The sequence below is a fragment of the Pelobates fuscus genome, chromosome 10, assembly GCF_036172605.1.
Source record: "Pelobates fuscus isolate aPelFus1 chromosome 10, aPelFus1.pri, whole genome shotgun sequence".
NCBI classification, from domain to species: Eukaryota; Metazoa; Chordata; class Amphibia; order Anura; family Pelobatidae; genus Pelobates; species Pelobates fuscus.
In genome coordinates, this window is record NC_086326.1 from 6,920,438 (window position 1) to 6,943,375 (window position 22,938).

The following is a 22,938-nucleotide window of genomic DNA, read 5'->3' on the forward strand; positions in this document are numbered from 1 at the left end:
GAGGAGCCTTGCTCTGGTCAGTAAATACGATTCATCAGAATAATAAAAGTTCACGGCAAACTGAAAGCTGAAATTATTAGCCGGCGGCTGGTAACTAAATATATGCAGATTAGGAAAGTAACAATAACACAAGCGAGATGGAAGGTTACAGCCAGCTCATCCTTTAATCAAAACCGCCATGTCGCTGCATCCAGCTATTACCCACTTTCTCTGCATTCCCAGCCAATCAGGTCACAATATCAATATGGACGCAATCACCACAAACACATTGTTTCATTCAAACAACAGGTTTGTGTTCTTGGTATCATTTCACAAGTAAATAGTAAAAAATGTAAAAGAAATGCAAATCAGAATCACAGTGTCAATAAAAAGGATTGGAAATACTCGCAATATATAATATACCAGGCACACTATATAATATACCAGGCGCAATATATAATATAACAGGCACAATATATAATATACCAGGCGCAATATATAATATACCAGGCACAATATATAATATACCAGGCACAATATATAATATACCAGGCACAATATATAATATACCAGGCGCAATATATAACATACCAGGCACAATATATAATATACCAGGCACAATATATAATATACCAGGCGCAATATATAATATACCAGGCGCAATATATAATATACCAGGCGCAATATATAATCTACCAGTCACAATATATAATATACCAGGCGCAATATATAATATACCAGGCACAATATATAATATACCAGGCGCAATATATAATATACCATGCACAATATATAATATACCAGGCACAATATATAATATACCAGGCACAATATATAATATACCAGGCACAATATATAATATACCAGGCGCAATATATAATATACCAGGCGCAATATATAATATACCAGGCACAATATATAATATACCAGGCGCAATATATAATATACCAGGCGCAATATATAATATACCAGGCACAATATATAATATACCAGGCACACTATATAATATACCAGGCACACTATATAATATACCAGGCGCAATATATAATATACCAGGCGCAATATATAATATACCAGGCACAATATATAATATACCAGGCGCAATATATAATATACCAGGCGCAATATATAACATACCAGGCACAATATATAATATACCAGGCACAATATATAATATACCAGGCACAATATATAATATACCAGGCACAATATATAATATACCAGGCGCAATATATAATATACCAGGCACAATATATAATATACCAGGCGCAATATATAATATACCAGGCACAATATATAATATAACAGGCGCAATATATAATATACCAGGCGCAATATATAATATACCAGGCACAATATATAATATAACAGGCGCAATATATAATATACCAGGCGCAATATATAATATACCAGGCGCAATATATAATATACCAGGCGCAATATATAATATACCAGGCGCAATATATAATATACCAGGCGCAATATATAATATACCAGGCGCAATATATAATATACCAGGCGCAATATATAATATACCAGGCGCAATATATAATATACCAGGCGCAATATATAATATACCAGGCGCAATATATAATATACCAGGCGCAATATATAATATACCAGGCACACTATATAATATAACAGGCACAATATATAATATACCAGGCGCAATATATAATATACCAGGCACAATATATAATATACCAGGCGCAATATATAATATACCAGGCACAATATATAATATACCAGGCGCAATATATAATATACCAGGCGCAATATATAATATACCAGGCGCAATATATAATATACCAGGCACACTATATAATATACCAGGCACAATATATAATATACCAGGCACAATATATAATATACCAGGCGCAATATATAATATACCAGGCGCAATATATAATATACCAGGCACAATATATAATATACCAGGCACAATATATAATATACCAGGCACAATATATAATATACCAGGCACACTATATAATATACCAGGCGCAATATATAATATACCAGGCGCAATATATAATATACCAGGCACAATATATAATATACCAGGCGCAATATATAATATACCAGGCGCAATATATAATATACCAGGCACAATATATAATATACCAGGCACAATATATAATATACCAGGCACTCAGCCTACAGACAGACTAGTATTGTCTTATGGCAGTTTGACAGCATCACGTCTGTCTGCGGCTCGAGCCCCTATTTAACATGCCAAACAGAAATAGGATTAGAACCAATTCTGCAACGGGATAAAAGTCCAGCCAGTGAGGAATCAATTCCTAAAGACTCCATGAATTAAACACATTTCCAAAACAAGAAGAAATATTTACAATATAACACAAATATGAGTAAGGCTGAACTCGATGGACACAGGTCTCTTTTCAGCCTATGTAACAACACATTCAAAGTGAAGTTAACTTAGTATCCTGTCTGTAAACATTAATAACCTAATGCATCAGATCACAATAAGAACTGTGAAATCTCCTTAAACGGACACCAGAAAAAGTACAGCTTAATGTACGGTATACAGCTTAATGTACGGTATACAGCATAATGTACGGTATACAGCTTAATGTACGGTATACAGCTTAATGTACGGTATACAGCATAATGTACGGCATACAGCTTAATGTATAGCATACAGCTTAATGTACGGTATACAGCTTAATGTACGGTATACAGCTTAATGTACGGTATACAGCATAATGTACGGTATACAGCTTAATGTACGGTATACAGCTTAATGTACGGTATACAGCATAATGTACGGCATACAGCATAATGTACGGCATACAGCTTAATGTATAGCATACAGCTTAATGTATAGCATACAGCTTAATGTACGGTATACAGCTTAATGTACGGTATACAGCATAATGTACGGCATACAGCTTAATGTATAGTATACAGCTTAATGTACGGTATACAGCTTAATGTACGGTATACAGCTTAATGTATAGTATACAGCTTAATGTACGGTATACAGCATAATGTACGATATACAGCATAATGTATGGTATACAGCTTAATGTACGATATACAGCATAATGTATGGTATACAGCTTAATGTATAGCATACAGCTTAATGTACGGTATACAGCTCAATGTACGGTATACAGCTCAATGTATGGTATACAGCATAATGTACGGTATACAGCATAATGTATGGTATACAGCTTAATGTATAGCATACAGCTTAATGTACGGTATACAGCTCAATGTACGGTATACAGCTCAATGTATGGTATACAGCATAATGTACGGTATACAGCTTAATGTATAGTATACAGCTTAATGTATAGCATATAGCTTAATGTACGGTATACAGCTTAATGTATAGTATACAGCTTAATGTATAGTATACAGCTTAAAGGACCACTCTAGTGCCAGGAAAACATACTCGTTTTCCTGGCACTAGAGTGCCCTGAGGGTGCCCCCACCCTCAGGGACCCCCTCCCGCCCGGCTCTGGAAAGGGGAAAGGGGTTAAATCTTACCTTTTTCCAGCGCTGGGCGGAGAGATCTCCTCCTGCTCTCCTCCTCCGATCCTCCTCTTCTCCTCCCCGTCGGCTGAATGCACACGCGCGGCAAGAGCTGCGCGCGCATTCAGCCGGTCACATAGGAAAGCATTCATAATGCTTTCCTATGGACGCTGGCGTGCTCTCACTGTGAAAATCACAGTGAGAAGCACGCAAGCGCCTCTAGCGGCTGTCAATGAGACAGCCACAAGAGGACATAGGGGGAAGGCTTAACCCATTCATAAACATAGCAGTTTCTCTGAAACTGCTATGTTTATGAAAAAATGGGTTAACCCTAGAAGGACCTGGCACCCAGACCACTTCATTAAGCTGAAGTGGTCTGGGTGCCTAGAGTGGTCCTTTAATGTACAGCATACGGCGTAATGTACGGTATACAGCTTAATGTACGGTATACAGCTTAATGTATAGCATACAGCTTAATGTATAGAATACAGCATAATGTATAGCATACAGCTTAATGTATAGCATACAGCTTAATGTACGGTATACAGCATAATGTACGGTATACAGCTTAATGTATAGCATACAGCTTAATGTACAGTATACAGCCCAATGTACAGTATACAGCTTAATGTATAGCATACAGCTTAATGTACGGTATACAGCATAATATATAGTATACAGCTTAATGTACGGTACACAGCATAATGTATAGTATACAGCTTAATGTACGGTATACAGCTCAATGTATAGTATACAGCTTAATGTACGGTATACAGCTCAATGTATAGTATACAGCTTAATGTACGGTATACAGCATAATGTATAGTATATAGCTTAATGTACGGAATACAGCTTAATGTACGGTATACAGCATAATGTATAGTATACAGCTTAATGTACGGAATACAGCTTAATGTATGGTATACAGCATAATGTATAGCATGCAGCTTAATGTACGGTATACAGCATAATGTATAGTATACAGCTTAATGTACGGTATACAGCATAATGTATAGCACACAGCTTAATGTACGGTATACAGCATAATGTATAGTATACAGCTTAATGTACGGAATACAGCTTAATGTATGGTATACAGCATAATGTATAGCATGCAGCTTAATGTACAGTATACAGCTGAATGTAGTTGTTCTGGTGAGTATAGCCTGTCCGTGCAGGCTTTTTGCTGTATACACTGTCTTTTCACAGAAAATGCAGTGTTTACATATCTGCCTAGAGACACGTCTAGTAGCAGTCACTCAAACAGCCACTAGAGGTGCTTCCTGGGTCAGTGTTACATTACGTACAGCACTGACATCCAACACCTGCACGCTCTACATGGAGGTGCTGAATGTTTTCCATAGAGATGTATTATAAGTAGATAGCCATTGGTGCAGCTTAATGATTTGCCACAGGTGCACAATAGTCTCCCAATGCTTTCCTATGGGACTGCAATGGATTGTCTGAGATTGTCGTTTCCGATTACCTCAGCCAAGGAGGCAGATCAGAGCGGCGTTGGAAAAAAGGTAAGTTTTTCTTCGATTGAAGAGGGGCAAGTGCTGGCCATGAACCTAAATAGGGTTTTTAACACTATAAGGTCAGGGATACCTGTGTGTATTCCTTTAAATACAGCCCAAATGAGTTTTATTGTATGATTCACAGGGTAAAAAAGTATACGTGGGGAATCTCTAAGTCTAACAGGCTGGAATATAATTATTCTTCATATATTTATTTATAAAATATTTTACCAGGAAAGATACATTGAGATTTCTCTTGTTTTCAAGTATGTCCTGGGTCCTCAAAACATTGCATTGATACATTAGGGTACAATAAAATACAAAAACAATATTAATACACAATAAATACAAAATGTAACATAGAACAGGTAGGAAATATATAATCAGCCCTGACAGCTGCATTCTGTTTTGAGATATGTAGAGAGGGATCTCTTACAGGACTTTAGGCTTGGGGAAGATTTTAAATTGTGCGGGAGGTCGTTCCATAATTGCGGTGCTCCCAGCAGAGCCAATTTATGTAAATCAGTCAATAAAACATCCACAGGTCTCTAAGCCCAAATTGTGTGCTTAACAAATTCTCACTTGGAAAATGAATTATCTCAGAATAGTACGACATAAAGACTAATATGTCCGCTATAAGTGTAAAACCTTATTAGCAGAGAAACGCTAGCTGTGTAGTACTGTATAAAATGTAAAATATCAGGGAAATCTCACAATGTATCCCCAACAGCCTACAATACCAGCAGTAAGGAGAGACAAGTCACAGAGTTGGATTTGCATGTCAGAATTCTAATGTGCCCCCTAACGCATCCCCCAAAGGATGATAAAAAAGTCAAAAGTAAGTTACATCTGAATGAAAACGAAACCATTTTGTTTTCATGGAGGCTCTCTCAGTCAAAGCCAGGGGAGGTGTGGTTAGGGCTGCATAAACAGAAACAAAGTGATTGAACTGCTAGATGTAGAGAACTGAGCAGCGAGACTGTGGGGGCATGATCTATACACTGCATCATAAAGGTAAAGTTGTTGTGGTCACTATAGTGTCCCTTTAATTCCTAAATGGCAGATAATTGAGCAATGAGACTGTGGGGGCATGATCTATACTCCAACACTGCATCATAAAGTTAAAGTTGTTGTGGTCATTATAGTGTCCCTTTAATTCCTAAATGGCAGATAATTGAGCAGCGAGACTGTGGGGGCATGATCTATACACTGCATCATAAAGTTAAAGTTGTTGTGGTCATTATAGTATCTCTTTAATTCCTAAACGGCAGATAATTGAGCAATGAGACTGCGGGGGCATGATCTATACTCCAACACTGCATCATAAAGTTAAAGTTGTTGTGGTCATTATAGTGTCCCTTTAATTCCTAAATGGCAGATAATTGAGCAGCGAGACTGTGGGGGCATGATCTATACACCAACACTGCATCATAAAGTTAAAGTTGTTGTGGTCATTATAGTGTCCCTTTAATTCCTAAATGGCAGATAATTGAGCAGTGAGACTGCAGGGGCATAATCTTTACACCAACACTGCATCATAAAGGTAAAGTTGTTGTGGTCACTATAGTGTCCCTTTAATTCCTAAATGGCAGATAATTGAGCAATGAGACTGCATCATAAAGTTAAAGTTGTTTTGACGTCTATAGTGTCAATTTAATTAATTTATTAACTAGACATTGCAGGCATAACACACCTAAAAAAACGCATATTTAGATTTACTAATTGCATATATATGTATGGATGTATGTGCTTATTTCTGTATATTTGTTTCAGGTTTCGTTTATGCTTTGAATGCTTACATTTTGGACTAAGGAAAGAGTTTGTTTAGGTTTTGAAAGGGGTTAAATTTAGGGTGAGGGAAAAAAGGGAATTATAGGTTACAGGCAGGTAGGGTGAGGGGGAAAGGGGAGTTATAGGGTACAGGCAGGTAGGTTGAGCGGATAAGGGTGTTATAGGGTATAGGCAGGTAGGGTGATGGGAAAAGGGTGTTATAGGGTATAGGCAGGAAGGGTGATGGGAAAAGGGTGTTATAGGGTACAGGCAGGTAGGGTGATGGGAAAAGGGTGTTATAGGGTACAGGCAGGTAGGGTGAGGGGATAGGGGTGTTATAGGGTACAGGCAGGTAGGGTGATGGGATAAGGGTGTTATAGGGTATAGGCAGGTAGGGTGATGGGAAAAGGGTGTTATAGGGTACAGGCAGGTAGGGTGATGGGATAAGGGTGTTATAGGGTACAGGCAGGTAGGGTGAGGGGATAGGGGTGATATAGGGTATAGGCAGGTAGGGTGATGGGAAAAGGGTGTTATAGGGTACAGGCAGGTAGGGTGAGGGGATAGGGGTGTTATAGGGTATAGGCAGGTAGGGTGATGGGATAAGGGTGCTATAGGGTATAGGCAGGTAGGGTGATGGGATAAGGGTGTTATAGGGTATAGGCAGGTAGGGTGATGGGAAAAGGGTGTTATAAGGTACAGGCAGGTAGGGTGAAGGGGGTGTTATAGGGTACAGGCAGGTAGGGTGAGGGGAAAATGGGAGTTATAGGTTACAGGCAGGTAGGGTGAGGGGGAAAGGGTGTTATAGGGTACAGGCAGGTAGGGTGAGGGGATAAGGGGCGTTATAGGGTAGGGTGAGGGGGAAAAGGTGTTATAGGGTACAGGCAGGTAGGGTGAGGGGATAAGGGGTGTTATAGGGTACAGGCAGGTAGGGTGAGGGGATAAGGGGCGTTATAGGGTAGGGTGAGGGGGAAAAGGTGTTATAGGGTACAGGCAGGTAGGGTGAGGGGATAAGGGGTGTTATAGGGTACAGGCAGGTTAGGGTGAGGGGATAATGGGGTGTTATAGGGTACAGGCAGGTAGGGTGAGGGGATAAGGGGAGGTATAGGTTACAGGCAGGTAGGGTGAGTGGAAAAGGGTGTTATAGGGTACAGGCAGGTAGGGTGAGGGGATAAGGGGTGTTATAGGGTACAGGCAGGTAGGGTGAGGGGATAAGGGGTGTTATAGGGTACAGGCAGGTAGGGTGTGGGGATAAGGGGTGTTATAGGGTACAGGCAGGTAGGGTGAGGGGAAAAGGGTGTTGTGGCGGAACCAACCTCGCCACTGGAGGAGCCTGGTCACCTGCCTATGGCCCCATGTTTAACACTGTTCTTTTTCCTTGCAGAAAGGCTGGGAGTTTGGAGGTCGGGAGATTGGTGAATTCATGTGTTTGCAGTTTGGGAGATTGAGTATTCATGTGTTTGCAATTCGAGAGATTGGTGATTGCAGTAGCTGCCTGTGCATCTGAAAAGGGGAATATCGCCTAAACGGTTTTTAACCTCTTGTGTGCAAAAACGGTCCGTTACAGGTGTTGTAGGGTGAGGGGATAAGGGGTGTTATAGGGTACAGGCAGGTAGGGTGAGGGGAAAAGGGTGTTATAGGGTACAGGCAGGTAGGGTGAGGGGATAAGGGGTGTATAGGGTACAGGCAGGTAGGGTGAGGGGGAAAGGGTGTTGTAGGGTACAGGCAGGTAGGGTGAGGGGATAAGGGGTGTTATAGGGTACAGGCAGGTAGGGTGAGGGGATAAGGGGTGTTATAGGGTACAGGCAGGTAGGGTGTGGGGATAAGGGGTGTTATAGGGTACAGGCAGGTAGGGTGAGGGGAAAAGGGTGTTGTGGCGGAACCAACCTCGCCACTGGAGGAGCCTGGTCACCTGCCTATGGCCCCATGTTTAACACTGTTCTTTTTCCTTGCAGAAAGGCTGGGAGTTTGGAGGTCGGGAGATTGGTGAATTCATGTGTTTGCAGTTTGGGAGATTGAGTATTCATGTGTTTGCAATTCGAGAGATTGGTGATTGCAGTAGCTGCCTGTGCATCTGAAAAGGGGAATATCGCCTAAACAGTTTTTAACCTCTTGTGTGCAAAAACGGTCCGTTACAGGTGTTGTAGGGTGAGGGGATAAGGGGTGTTATAGGGTACAGGCAGGTAGGGTGAGGGGAAAAGGGTGTTATAGGGTACAGGCAGGTAGGGTGAGGGGAAAAGGGTGTTGTAGGGTACAGGCAGGTAGGGTGAGGGGATAAGGGGTGTTATAGGGTACAGGCAGGTAGGGTGAGGGGATAAGGGGTGTTATAGGGTACAGGCAGGTAGGGTGTGGGGATAAGGGGTGTTATAGGGTACAGGCAGGTAGGGTGAGGGGAAAAGGGTGTTGTGGCGGAACCAAACTCGCCACTGAAGGAGCCTGGTCACCTGCCTATGGCCCCATGTTTAACACTGTTCTTTTTCCTTGCAGAAAGGCTGGGAGTTTGGAGGTCGGGAGATTGGTGAATTCATGTGTTTGCAGTTTGGGAGATTGAGTATTCATGTGTTTGCAATTCGGGAGATTGGTGATTGCAGTAGCTGCCTGTGCATCTGAAAAGGGGAATATCGCCTAAACAGTTTTTAACCTCTTGTGTGCAAAAACGGTCCGTTACAGGTGTTGTAGGGTGAGGGGATAAGGGGTGTTATAGGGTACAGGCAGGTAGGGTGAGGGGAAAAGGGTGTTATAGGGTACAGGCAGGTAGGGTGAGGGGATAAGGGGTGTATAGGGTACAGGCAGGTAGGGTGAGGGGGAAAGGGTGTTGTAGGGTACAGGCAGGTAGGGTGAGGAGAAACGGGTGTTATAGGGTACAGGCAGGTAGGGTGAGGAGAAAAGGGTGTTATAGGGTACAGGCATGTGGAGTTTGGAGGTTGTTTGCAAAGTATTCACCCTTCTATAATTAATATTTAGAGTTGCAGGTGCTGTTAAATCAGATAAAGCTTTCCCTGCTCCTCCTGCAAGACATTTCCTGTGTGAGAGGCTGGTAGTGACATATGGGAAGTGATCCCTTCCACTTCCTGTCCAGCCTCACATACAGACACGCGAGGCTGGGACAACACCGAGTGTTACAACCTCTATAACTGTTCCTGCAGCTCTGCTATTAAGAGTCACTGGACAACAAAGGACACTGGTTCATGACTCTGCACCAGCACTCGTAAATGTACACTATAGTCACCAGCACCACTACAATGTGATATAGTGGTTCTGTTGTCTATAACCTGTCCCTACAGGCTGAGCACTATGCTGCCTTTTTCGAGAAAAGGCAGTGTTGGGGCTCTCGAGTGCTGATCCATTGTTCTTTCTTTGATAGTGTTTACATTGCTGCCAAGACATTCACTCAGACGGCCACAAGAGGTGCTTCCTAGTCCCATGATGCACAGTGTGCAATACCTCGATTTAGCTTATCCACACTCTGCATGAAGACGCTGAATGTTCCCCATAGAGATTAATTGATCCAATGCATCTCTATGAGGAGATGCTGATTGGTGCAGTGTTTTCCTATGGGAAAGCATTGAGTTGGCTGAGGTAATCAAGTCTAATATTCTCAACCAGAGAGGCAGGGCCAGCCACGGGGAGACTGGCATTGCGATGTTGAAAAGGAAAGTTTAAAACCTTTTAACTCCACCCTGAGTGAGGCCAGGGCCTGAACCGCGACACTATAGTGTTTATAGTCTTTACACTCCAAAAATGCACCTTATAAGTGCTGTACATAGGTGCCCCCTAGTGGATAGGTGCCTACAGGTACCAGCCTTCACTGCCTAATGGAAAATCTGTCTATTTTGAGGAATCATCTTAAGACTTCACACATTCAGGCTCCCTGTGCTACCACTAAATCCTAAGAGAGAATAGGGTATAGGAGTTAATACCTCAGCCATGGGGGCAAACCCCAATAGCCCACCTTTGTAGCCACTTCCCTTATTAATTATCAGTTTAGTAACGAAACCCTGGGAGTAGGTAACAGATGTATAACGTTATGATGAAATCTCCAAATCAGGTAAGTATGAGTTTTTGTTTTTCTAGTTCAGCTACTTTGGTCTGAATTCTGAACGTTAGTGGAGATCTGCCGTAACACACTGCTTAGTGAATAGTCCCCTGACAATGATTCTGTCATACAATTACCTGCAGCTGTGCACACAATAAGGGAATATTGTCCCAGAAAATAAAGACCAATCTCCATGCTGCTCAGCAATTCATAGAAATTTTATTTTATATTTTCTTTAACTTTATATTCCTAGCTTAATTTGCAATAATTCAGCTTATTTCTTTTCTATGAAATGATATCCCAGCAGATGCTTCAGTATATCAAATTCCGGGTAAGTACTATAAGCGTCTCAGAAAACGTATGAATAAATATATTAGGAGATAAATTTTACAGTAAACACGTCCTGTTTAGTACCCTCTCCACTGCAGATCCCTGGGATAATTTACATGCCATGTCAATAAAAATTCATGGATTACTAAGCGGCAGGAAGTGAATTTGCCTGGACTATAAACAGGTCCTGGAAGCCTAACTAATACATTACATAAAAATACATTGTGACGTTTATGATCTGCATTTAACAAGTCTGTCAGTTGTGTTTGATCATGGCATTAAAGAAGACATTAAGTCCAGGGGGCAGTTCAAATCCATCACACCTGAAAATATGGCACCATTAACCTCTTGTATGCAAAAAAGTAGTGCACTGTTGCGCAAAATGTAATGAAGGCTGGTGCCAGTGCTGGATAATCATATATGCCATGACTAGAGAGGAATGGCAGCTTGGAGAGGGCATAGAACCTAGCCTGGTGCAGGGAAAGTGGGATCTGACCTGGAGGGCGTGGATAGTGGGACCTGGTCAGGATAGTGGGACCGGCCTGGTGCGGGCAAAGTGGGACCTGACCTGGAGGGCGTGGATAGTGGGACCTGGTCAGGATAGTGGGACCGGCCTGGTGCGGGCAAAGTGGGACCTGGCCAGGAGGGCGTGGAAAGTGAAACCTGACCTGAAGGGCGTGGAAAGTGAAACCTGACCTGAAGGGCGTGGAAAGTGGGACCTGGCCTGATGCGGGAAAAGTGGGACCTGGAGGGAGTGGGTAGTGGGACTTGACCAGGAGAGTGTGACCTGGCCATGAGAGCGTGGAAAGTGGGACCTGGCCTGGTGCGGGGAAAGTGAGACCTGGCCAGGAGGGCGTGGATAGTGGGACCTGACCTGGAGGGTGTGGAAAGTGGGCCTGGCCTGGCGGGTGAGGAAAGTGGGACCTGGCCTGGAGGGCGTGGATAGTGGGACCTGGTCAGGAGAGCGTAAAAGTGGGACCTGGCCTTGTGCGGGGAAAGTGGGACCAGGCCAGGAGGGCGTGGAAAGTGAAACCTGACCTGAAGGGCGTGGAAAGTGGGACCTGGCCTGGTGCGGGAAAAGTGGGACCTGGATAGTGGGACATGACTAGGAGTGTGTGGAAAGCGGGACCTGGCCATGAGAGAGTGGATAGTGGGACCTGACCTGGAGGGTGTGGAAAGTGGGACCTGGCCTGGTGCAGGGAAAGTGAGACCTGGCCAGGAGGGCGTGGATAGTGGGACCTGACCTGGAGGGTGTGGAAAGTGGGAACTGGCCTGGAGGGTGAGGGAAGCAGGATGTGGTGTGGAGGGCAGGGAAGTGGAACCTATCCTGGAGAGCGGAGAATGCAGGACTTGAATTGAGACAGTGGGAAAAGTTGAGCCTGGTCTGAGGATGAGAAAAGCAGAACCATGCCTGAAGGGTGAAGATCGTAAAACCTATCCTGGAGAGTGGAGAATATGGAACATGGCTTGGAGAGCGTGGAACTTTTCAATTGGTTTTAGTATAAAAACTAATAAAACAGCGTGACTGACCCGATGCAGTATGTGTAGATACTCAGTCATTCTAATAGCAGAATTAATTTTATTTTCCCACAGATTAGTCAAAGTCCCAAATGACAAATTATTTTATCTCTGAAACGAAAACTTTTCTCCAACTTCATTATTATATGTAAATATATTTCCGGCAGCCGCCTCCTCTCTGTCTCCAGGATGTAATACAATAGAGTTCCTTTTGCTGCTTCTCAAACAGAATTAGTGATCTTGTTCCATTCGTTCCCAATGGTGTCTGCTACTCCGTCCGTGTCTCTTTTTAAAGCCACCAAAGCTCAAATGAGATACTTTCATAAAGGACTCTGCAGATAACTTATCCATTCGCCTCTGAGGAGTAAAGATGCTAAAGGGGGTACTTGGAATTCAGACGGGGGGCTCTTTATCAGCTCGAGCAGAAAACTCCTGCTGTTTCCTATCAATGTTAAGGTTAATAATTAAATGTGAATTTGTAAAACTGAAAACAAAGAAATTAAAATCTTTGTCTCCATGGAAGTTAAAGCGATTTATCTTAATTAAAATCACAGCATTTCATAACACTGGCCTTTTTTGCATTTAAATATGACAAAATTGTTTGCCACCAAAGTCAATTTAATTGAATAAGGAGAAATTTAACGTGCTAATGAGGCTTTATTCAGACTGGAAATGATCAGAGTTTTAAATAATAGCATTAATAAACGCATAATGGCAATGCTTCAAGAATAATCAAAATAATGTGCAAAGTTTCCACAGAAAAAATTACAACAGGGAAATATTGTAACAAGGTTTTTTTAAATGAAAAGTTGACAATTCTTACTTAAATATTTGCATAAAGGCAAGCAGAGCATCATGGGAAATTGAGTTTACAAACCCTTTGATGTCCACAGATTGGCATTACTGATATCTAGGTTTCTGCATTGTATTTAGTTACATTAAGGTGACCATTGGGCTAGATGACATTGTATAATAATAAATAATGGAAATAGTCCATATGTTGGGATAATATTTCATGGGTGAAATTCAGCAGTTTTTAAGTAATTTTTTAGGATCATCATTTAAGAGTGGTTTTAAAATGGTCAGTGTAAGAGTGTAACAAAATATTGTTAGAATCCACACATTCCAAAGCGCCCTCCCGCATTATCTCCTATCTGGATCAGCCTTTCCGACTAATGTCTGACCCTTCCAATCAGTAAGAAAGTTTAAACTCCGTATGTTGACTTACAACCTCTTTACATCTCACCTTCTGCTAACTTTTCTAGTCTTTTGTTTGCAGACCTTTTCTCTGAGAATCACGTCTGACTGTTTTACCAGATCCGTCCATTATTGTTCACAAGAATTTTCTATAGCTACTCCATATTTACGGAACCTACTGCCACATGAATGACGACTCTCTCACTCATCTATCTAAGGAGCTCCATGACGGACGTGTTAGGATTGTCACACTATCAAAGAATGTTTCCAGCAAAGGGGTTAATAAGGTCCACTAAAACCACGACTAGTCTTCACACCCATATTCCTGCAATATCCTCAACCTAGCTCATGTATTTCCAATGGTCACCCGACACATTCTTTGTGTCCCTTCCTTTTCAGATTGTAAGCAAGGCCTCAATACTATAGTCAACTACTGTCTGTTTTCTTTGCCAAAGGAAGTTTGAACAACACATTTGAAACCCATCAGTGCATTCAACACATAAAACAAAAAAAAAAACAGTATAGATAAATAAAACCTGTAATATCACACTTGGTAAAACGTGTTGCCCAATCATCAAAGACCCCGCCCCCAGTGCTCACCTGTGGATCCGATAGACCAGGTAATGTTGAGGTTGAAGTTATTTGATGCATTGATAGATATGTCCAAGTTCTTATTAGACTGGAGAGAAACAAAGTAATCATGAGATCATTGAATTTACTTTTATTGCTTATCATTTAAAATAAAATCCAGTTAACATTCAACACAGTCACCACCTGTTAATAAAAGGGTTACGAGACGTCTTCTGGAAGTGGATAAATACCAGCAAAGAGTTAACAATACTGTTCTATACCATACACCAACTAATCGGCCATCAGACCATGTACTTTTAACTCCTTAATGACTATATATTGCTACTGCTACAGTCCTGGTATATCACCTCTCATGAAAGGGTTAAATCCAACTTTAGGACATGTCCCAGAAAATATTGTATTTGTTGTCACTATTCCTAACACAATATATACGACGGACATTGCACTTGCTGTTAAAGTTGATACAAACTTGATATCATTATTCTTCGGTGCACCAGAAGAACTTGACTCAAATGAACAGAGTAGAAATTGCCACGATCAACGTTGTGGGAACCCCATACATTAAAAGCATAAACCTTACTCTGTGAAAAGTAAAATCCCGACAGATAGCACGGAGGCAGACAAGGTCATAGGGCCTCTCTGATGTGTTTCTAGTCTAATGAAACATATTACCAAACTTTGCTGTGTCTTCGGAAAGTAATCACAGTCAGCGGCATTAACTGCTGCACAAAATCTAGGATTGCAATCTACCTGTGACAAATCTGCCCTTTTAAGAGCCCTAAAGGGACAACCTAAGCATTAAAATGGATGATATCTTAAAGCCGCTCTGTCACCTTTGAAGGCCTTTACCAAATATGCAGATGGTGACTTGGCTCCTTTGGGTGCAGTAAAGGCGAGTTATATTTACCTGAAGCTACTCCCCTCGGACACGACCATCTTAAATGATCAGCTCCTGGTGCTTCACCCTCCCAGAGCCCAGGTCAGTGTTGTACTCTGGTGAAGACATAGATGATCTGACAATGCTCGATTCTCACAGCCATCACTGGTCAATGCTATGGAAACTAACAAAACATGACAGCTGTAGAGCCCCTATGGCGAGGGGAAGAGACGTCAGCCGACGAGGACTGGCCTCTGAGATGGAACAGAGGTGAGTTTTATTTTCATTTTTAATTACAGGTTTTTTTTGTTTTTTTTTTCCCATTATGGGGGCGACCACCATAGCAAGGGTTATTCTAACCAAGAACAGTGTTTTCTGAAAACCCTGTTTTTTGGTTGAAGTAAACCTTTAAGATGATGATACTGAACTTGGCTAATACTTGGCATAGAGGAAGGCTGGACCCCAATACCCCATACTATGAAACACATTGACTGGCAGAGCACGGTGCCAATCTTTGTCCTCTTTGCATTGTTATCTATTGGACCGAGATCACCATGACTAATGACCTCACAGAAGGTGACTTAGCGGCGAAGAGAGGTGAGAATCGTAGCACTGGGGTCCCTGAACCAAAATGCAGACACAAACATATTATATAACATTATATTTGTTTATAAAGTTAGAGTGTTCTTTCAATGTTCACCGAAAATCTAGAAATTCTTTCTTGTCTGTTAAAAATATTGAATGCCCTTGGTGTGGCACCTCCCTGTGGCATGTGAAGGGTTAAACTTACAAGCAACATCAACTTTAACAGCTCTCTGCGCCCGTGTTTATAGTTTGATCATCTAGATTATGCTCTGAGCTTCCGCAAGACAGATGTAGGTTATTATTAGATTTTCCGTTCCCCAGTAATAAGCGCTCATTCTGATGATTTTTTATGATATTGCAGATTGGTTCGCTGTGGGCGCTAAACTAATAAAATGTTTGTGTATAACGGAAGCTTTATGGAGTTTCCACAGAGGAGATAAAATACTATTTCCCCCTAGGGCTCCTATAGAGCACGGACATATACAGACTTTAGTACACGCTTTAATCTGGATTGCGATCCGTGCTAATTTCCACAAACCCGAATCTTCGAAGCACCTTGCGAACATAAAACTGCGATGAAGGAATATGTTCGGAGTCTTTGGGGTTAAAGGTTTGGTCTGTGACGCCAAAGAAAGAAATGTCTGATGGGAAAAAAGATTATGGACCGTCACTAAATGTGAATTTTATTCACAGATCCAGTGAAAGGGGGCCAACAGGAACCAGGACAGATGGGTATAATATTTTACATCTCTTCTCCTTTAATTAATAGTATTGCTGATGGAATTTTGTTAATATTGATATGTAATAAATTGTATCAGAATGTAATATTAATACGTAATACATGTATGTATCTGCATTTAATATCAATATGTAGTGACTGTAATATTACAATAAGTATATTTATATAATATCGATATTTAATAAACATATCTGCATTCAAACAGACGTAATAAACATATAAATCCATATAAAGTTGGTATTTATCCTTTTGTGAAAAAAATTGGTGCTGCGGCAAAAACAGACCACTCACACGTCAGAATAAAGCGATTACTTAATTCTACTAAAACAGATTCACTGATACAATGTGGAACTTTACGGTCTTTACTGAATGCCCACTTAGTGATTAAAAGCCATATGTCTAGGAGACAAATTATTTATTGGAGAGTATTAGACTTATTGACCTTTTAACGACACTATAGTCACCAGAACAACTACAGCTTAATGTACAGTATCCAGCGTAATGTATGGAATACAGCTTAATGTACAGTATACAGCGTAATGTACATTGTACAGCTTATTATATGATATACAGCTTAATGTACGGTATACAGCTTAACGTACTGAATACAGCTTAATGTACGGTATACAGCTTAATGTATGGAATACAGCTTAAAGTATAGCATACAGCTTAACGTACGGTATACAGCTTAATGTATGGAATACAGCGTAATGCACATTGTAAGCTTGTTATATGATATACAGCTTAACGTACAGTATGCAGCTTAATGTATGGAATACAGCTTAAATTATAATGTTCAGCTTAACGTACTGTATACAGCATAATGTACGGTATACAGCTTAATGTATGGAATACAGCTTAATGTATGGAATACAGCTTAAAGTATAGCATACAGCTTAACGTACTGTATACAGCTTAATGTACGGTATACAGCGTAATGTATAGTATAAAGCTTAAAGTACAGTATACAGCTTAACGTACTGTATACAGCTTAATGTACGGTATACAGCGTAATGTATATTATAACGCTTAAAGTACAGTATACGGCTTAATGTACGGTTCTAAGGAAACCTAGTATATCCAATCCTCATTCGATAGTTTCCTTCCGAACGGCCAGAGCAGCAGTAATTATAACTCTCCGTTCGGCAGATGAAATAAACGAAGTCCATACGAATGCAATAGCTTTACAAGATGATTCCCTTAAGAAAGCATACAAATACCTAAACATCAGCCGGAGTCTAGAAGAAGGGTGCAACAGAACTGGCTTTTAATTATCACACACTGCCTTTTATGCAAGTCCCCGTGCAAGGGGACATCCCGCAGGGAGAGACAAGGTGCATCCAATCATTAACAAGGAAAGCATAAAACACAAACCTACAATTCCCTCCCGTAGTCCTGGAGATAATTAAGTCTGATAAAGTATTAACTTAATTATCTTCAGGCAGAAAAAATACAGTTTTACCCAATATTTAGAACACATTTTATGCATCTGGTATCCCCACAAATAATATGTCCCCTGATAGCCCACTGATCAGACACTCGACGACCAAGTCCCGCTGCCGTTTTCTCAGCCATGTGGAGTTAAGCAATACGAACGACACAGGTAGAGGGTTCAATTGAGGCATGCTTAGAAGTTAACGAGCCAGGGGGGTGGTCTCTGTTCGGTAGTTACATCTACCGAATGAAAAGGGGGAGAAATACCGAACACAAAGAAGGATTTCTTCACAACGGTATACAGCTTAATTTACCATTTACAGCGTAATGTACATTATACAGCTTATTGTATGATATACAGCGTAATGTACGGTATACAGCTTAATGTACAGAATACAGTGTAATGTATAGTATAAAGCTTAAAGTATAGCATACAGCTTAATGTTTAGTATACAGCTTAATGTACAAAGCACAGCTTAAAGTACAGTATACAGCTTAATGTAAAAAACACAGCTTAAAGTACAGTATACAGCTTAATGTACAGTATACAGCTTAATTTACCATATACAGTGTAATGTACATTATTCAGCATATTGTATGATACACAGCTTAATCCACAGTACACAGCTTAATCCACAGTATACAGCGTAATGTACGGTATACAGCGTAATGTACCGTATACAGCTTAATATAGTTATTCTGGTGAGTTTAACCAGTCCCTGCAGGCTTTTCAACATAAACGCTGACTCTTCATTGAAAAGACAGTGTTTACATTGCTAATACAATTACACAAAATTAAGCCCTGCGCTCAGACTCCCACTGACTCCCACTGTCCTGCACTAACAATTCACTTTGATTCCTTCAGCTTCAGGCAATGTGAATTGTTCATGTAGGACCCACCTAAGAGTTTTGCCTTGATCTGGCAGGTGGGCTTACACCTATTGGCCATTGGAGTGAAACATAAAACCTCCATGTGTCTAAGTATGCACAGGGATTTGGGAAAATGTGCAGGCAACTCTTTTCTTTAGTGTTTATATTGCTGCCTAGTAAAACCTCTTGTGGCAGTCACTCAGACGGCCAATAGAGGTGCTTCCTGGGTCAACGCTGCACAGTCTGCAGCTCCTACATTCAGCGTCTTCATAGTCTACATTCATTGATTAATTAAACTCTATGAGGAGATGCTAAATGATTGGCTTTAATTTGGCAAAGCACTGGATTGACTGAGGGAGGGATCAGGTGGGGCCATCCGTGACAAGACCAACGTGGCATCGGAGAAAAGGTGAGTAAAATCACCTTTTTACGGAGATCGGAGAAGAACGGGCACTTCAGAACTATAGTATCAGGAATACATGTTTGCATTACTGACACTACAGAGTTCCTTTAATAAAAATCCAGATGTGGCTGCTATGGTGGATCATCTCCTCTTCCTCTAATCAGAATCTAAATCATTACACAGCGACTGGAACAGATTGTGAGACCAGGAGTATGTTTAGAAGATAATCGGAGGAATGCTCCTGTTTAATTTGTTGGAATTGTAGGGACTGGCTGCAGGGAGCCCAGCAAGCAGTCACACATGTCCACAGAGTGGTTTATTATACACGTCTTAGGACAATCATATCCCACCAGCTGTCTCTTACCTGCTCGGGATTTGCAATGAAGTTGATGGCCGTATGGTGTCGATCATCTTCCTGAATGAGGCTGAATGTAAACTGATAATCAATAAGAAGGCTATCTGTAGGCAAAACACAATAAGAGAATGCTTTTAGTAACATTAACGTCAATAAGTACAACAGGAGTGTTTACGAAGTAATCATACTGATAGCCATGGGATAACCAAAGGGAGCTACACTGCTGTAACTTCCAAACCTCCTTTTAATATTAGAAAGATTTACATTTAATATGGCATGAAATCTCTACTTGTCATATTAAAAAAATCTGTTAATAGCAATACTAAATGAATTAAAGACAAACAGTGCAGCTAAATAAGCCTAATTTAATATGTTATTATTATTATTATTATTATTATGATATTTATATAGCGCCATCAAATTCCGCAGCGCTTTACATTGGGTGGACGAACAGACATGTAGTTGTAACCAGACAAGTTGGACACACAGGAACAGAGGGGTTGAGGGCCCTGCTCAATGAGCTTACATGCTAGAGGGACTGGGGTAAAATGACACAAAAAAGTAAGGATAGTATTAGACTAGTGATAGTTGCAGAAGAGGAATCAGTCAGGAGCTAATAACAGTTTAATTGATACGCTTTTATGAAGAAGTGGGCTTTTAACAAATTTTTGAAGGAGTGGAGACTGGGTTAGCATCTAACGGAGGAGGGAAGCAGGTTCCACAGGAATGGTGCAGCCCTCGAGAAATCTTGAAGGCGAGCATCAGAGGTGGGAGTATGGGCAGAAGATAGACGTAAGTCTTCAGCGATCGTAAGGGCCTACACGGGACATACTTGTGTATAAGGGAGGATACATAGGTGGGAGCAGTTATGTAGAGATTTGAAAGCAAGAACCAGAATTTTAAATTGAGCTCTATATTTTATAGGAAGCCAATGTAGGGACTGACAGAAGGGTGAGGCATGGGAGGTGCGGGCGGATAGGAAGATGAGCCTCGCCGCCGCATTCATTATGGACTGTAACGGCGCAAGTTGGGAGCACGTAAGACCACTGAGAAGCCGATTACAGGAGTCAAAGTGAGAAAGGACAGTGCAATAGACCAACACCTTAGTCGCATCTCGCGTTAAGTATGGCCAGATGCGCGCAATGTTTTGGAGATGGAAATGACAGGATTTTGCAATGGATTGAACATGAGGCTTGAAGGAGAGGTCGGAGTCAAAGATAACACCTAGGCAGCGAGCCTGTGTGGTGGAGCTGATGGTAGCACCGTTGACTTGGAGGGACGGAGACACAGGAGTAACAACACTTGAGGGAGGAAAGACCAGAATTTCAGTTTTGGTTAAGGAAATGGGCAGCCATCCAGTTAGAAATAGCAGAGAGGCAGTCAGAGACACTAGTCAAGAGGGACGGGGAGAGATCAGGAGAGGACAGGTAGATTTGCGTGCCATCTGCATAGAAATTATATTGGAATCCAACGGAGCTAATGAGTTTACCAAGGGAGGCAGTATAGATGGAGAACAGTAGGGGACCAAGGACTGAACCTTGGGAGACACCAACAGAGAGGAGTTGGGGAGAAGAAGCAGAGCCAGAGAAAGAAACACTGAAAGAGCGCTGGGAGAGGTAGGAGGAGCACCAGGAGAGAGCAATATCTTGTAGACCGATATTGCGGAGGATGAGAAGAAGCTGTTGATGATCAACAGTGTCAAAAGCCACAGACAGGTCAAGGAGAATTAGGATAGAGTAGTGACCACGAGATTTTGCAGTGAGTAGATCATTGGATACTTTGGTCAGTGCCATTTCCGAGGGGGGTTCTTAGTGTTATTAACCCTATGGTTAATAGGGTTATTAACACTATGGGTTAAGAGTGTTATAGTTAATAGTGTTATTAACCCTATGGGATATAGCTTGGCTCTGTACTAACCCTGTATATCTGGGATATAGCTCTTTACTAACCCTGTATATCTGGGATATAGCTATTTACCAACCCTGTATATCTGGGATATAGCTATTTACTGACCCTGTATATCTGGGATATAGCTCTTTACTAACCCTGTATATCTGGGATATAGCTCTTTACTAACCCTGTATATCTGGGATATAGCTATTGGTTCAACAAGCTTTATTAGTGTCTTCGGTTCAAATTACAGCAGGATGGTCAAGATATAACGTAATAGACACGCAGGTCTCATGGAAACACATATAACAGTAACATAAAGCTTAGGATAAACAAGTGACATTGACATGAAGTCCGATATAAAGCTTTTGTCAAGACAAGCATGAAATGTCGTCATGTGGCCTAATTGGCTTGAGTTTCGTCTGCTTTTAAGTTTAAAACGACTTCGTTCAGCACAGACATTTCGGAACGTGTCCTGAACTGTGTATAGTAACAAGTAACTTTAAATTGAACAGGTAATCATAGTATTGGTAACATGCAGTTCCCAGTGAATATTGTATGGATAACAATTGGGACGCGATGTGCATTAGAAAGGAGTGGTGCGAGAGTAAGCTTAACCCGTCAGAGTAGGCACATGTGTGACCAAGGTGTGGCGTAGGCATTAGGTAGTCTGATAGTTCGAATGTTATATCAGCCTGTAGGGTATTTCGGGTTCGGTCAATCCGCCTATGGTTCGCTTTTCCCATAAGGCGGTTATGATAGTCAGGTCATATTTAGTGGTCATTTGCTGTGTGGGGTTGTTCCATGTTCGTGTTTTGTGAAACCGTGGCTGAGGTGTGTGTCTCTAATCTGATGAGTGAATGCAAGTGTGTGAAGCAACCGTTAGTAATCTCGGGTTGTATCGAGCTACTTCTGTTTTTCGATTAAGTCACTGAGCTTTGTCCGAGTACTGAAAGGCATGTTAAGTGAGAGATAGAAGGGGGAGATACAGAGGCGGGGGGGGGGGGGGGGCAGTAAGATGAGACAGCGGTTTGAAAAGAGGGATAGATGGGGTGGGGTGGGTGGGTGGGGGTTTCCACTGCCCGTGCCCATGGCATCGCGTGGATCGTAGCTTGGCTCAATCTCCATTCGGATGTGGGTGCGGGGTTCCTCGGGTCCGCAGACGAACGTTCCTGTCTGAGCTTTGGTCTGCCACATAAAGCAGCCACGGGCGCCATCTCTCCATATTCTTATCCTCGAGACCCAGAAGGGTGGCCTGTATTGATTCTGCTCTATATATCTCTTCTACTCGTTCCACCCATTGCGTAATTGTAGGAATATTCGTCTGTTTCCAGTATAGTGGAATC

The 22,938-nt window shown here is 41.6% G+C and overlaps 1 protein-coding gene across 1 annotated transcript in view; it reads right to left on the bottom strand.

Moving 5' to 3' along the window:
* ATRNL1 (attractin like 1) overlaps window positions 1-22,938 on the bottom strand; it is a 716,247-nt gene that overhangs the window by 345,511 nt on the left and 347,798 nt on the right. Inside the window, exons 22-23 of the mRNA XM_063434704.1 lie at window positions 19,712-19,806; window positions 14,449-14,527 (exon numbers count right to left, since the gene is read on the bottom strand). Of these exons, the coding sequence (XP_063290774.1) occupies window positions 14,449-14,527; window positions 19,712-19,806 (174 nt within the window). The remainder of the gene's footprint in view (window positions 1-14,448; window positions 14,528-19,711; window positions 19,807-22,938) is intronic.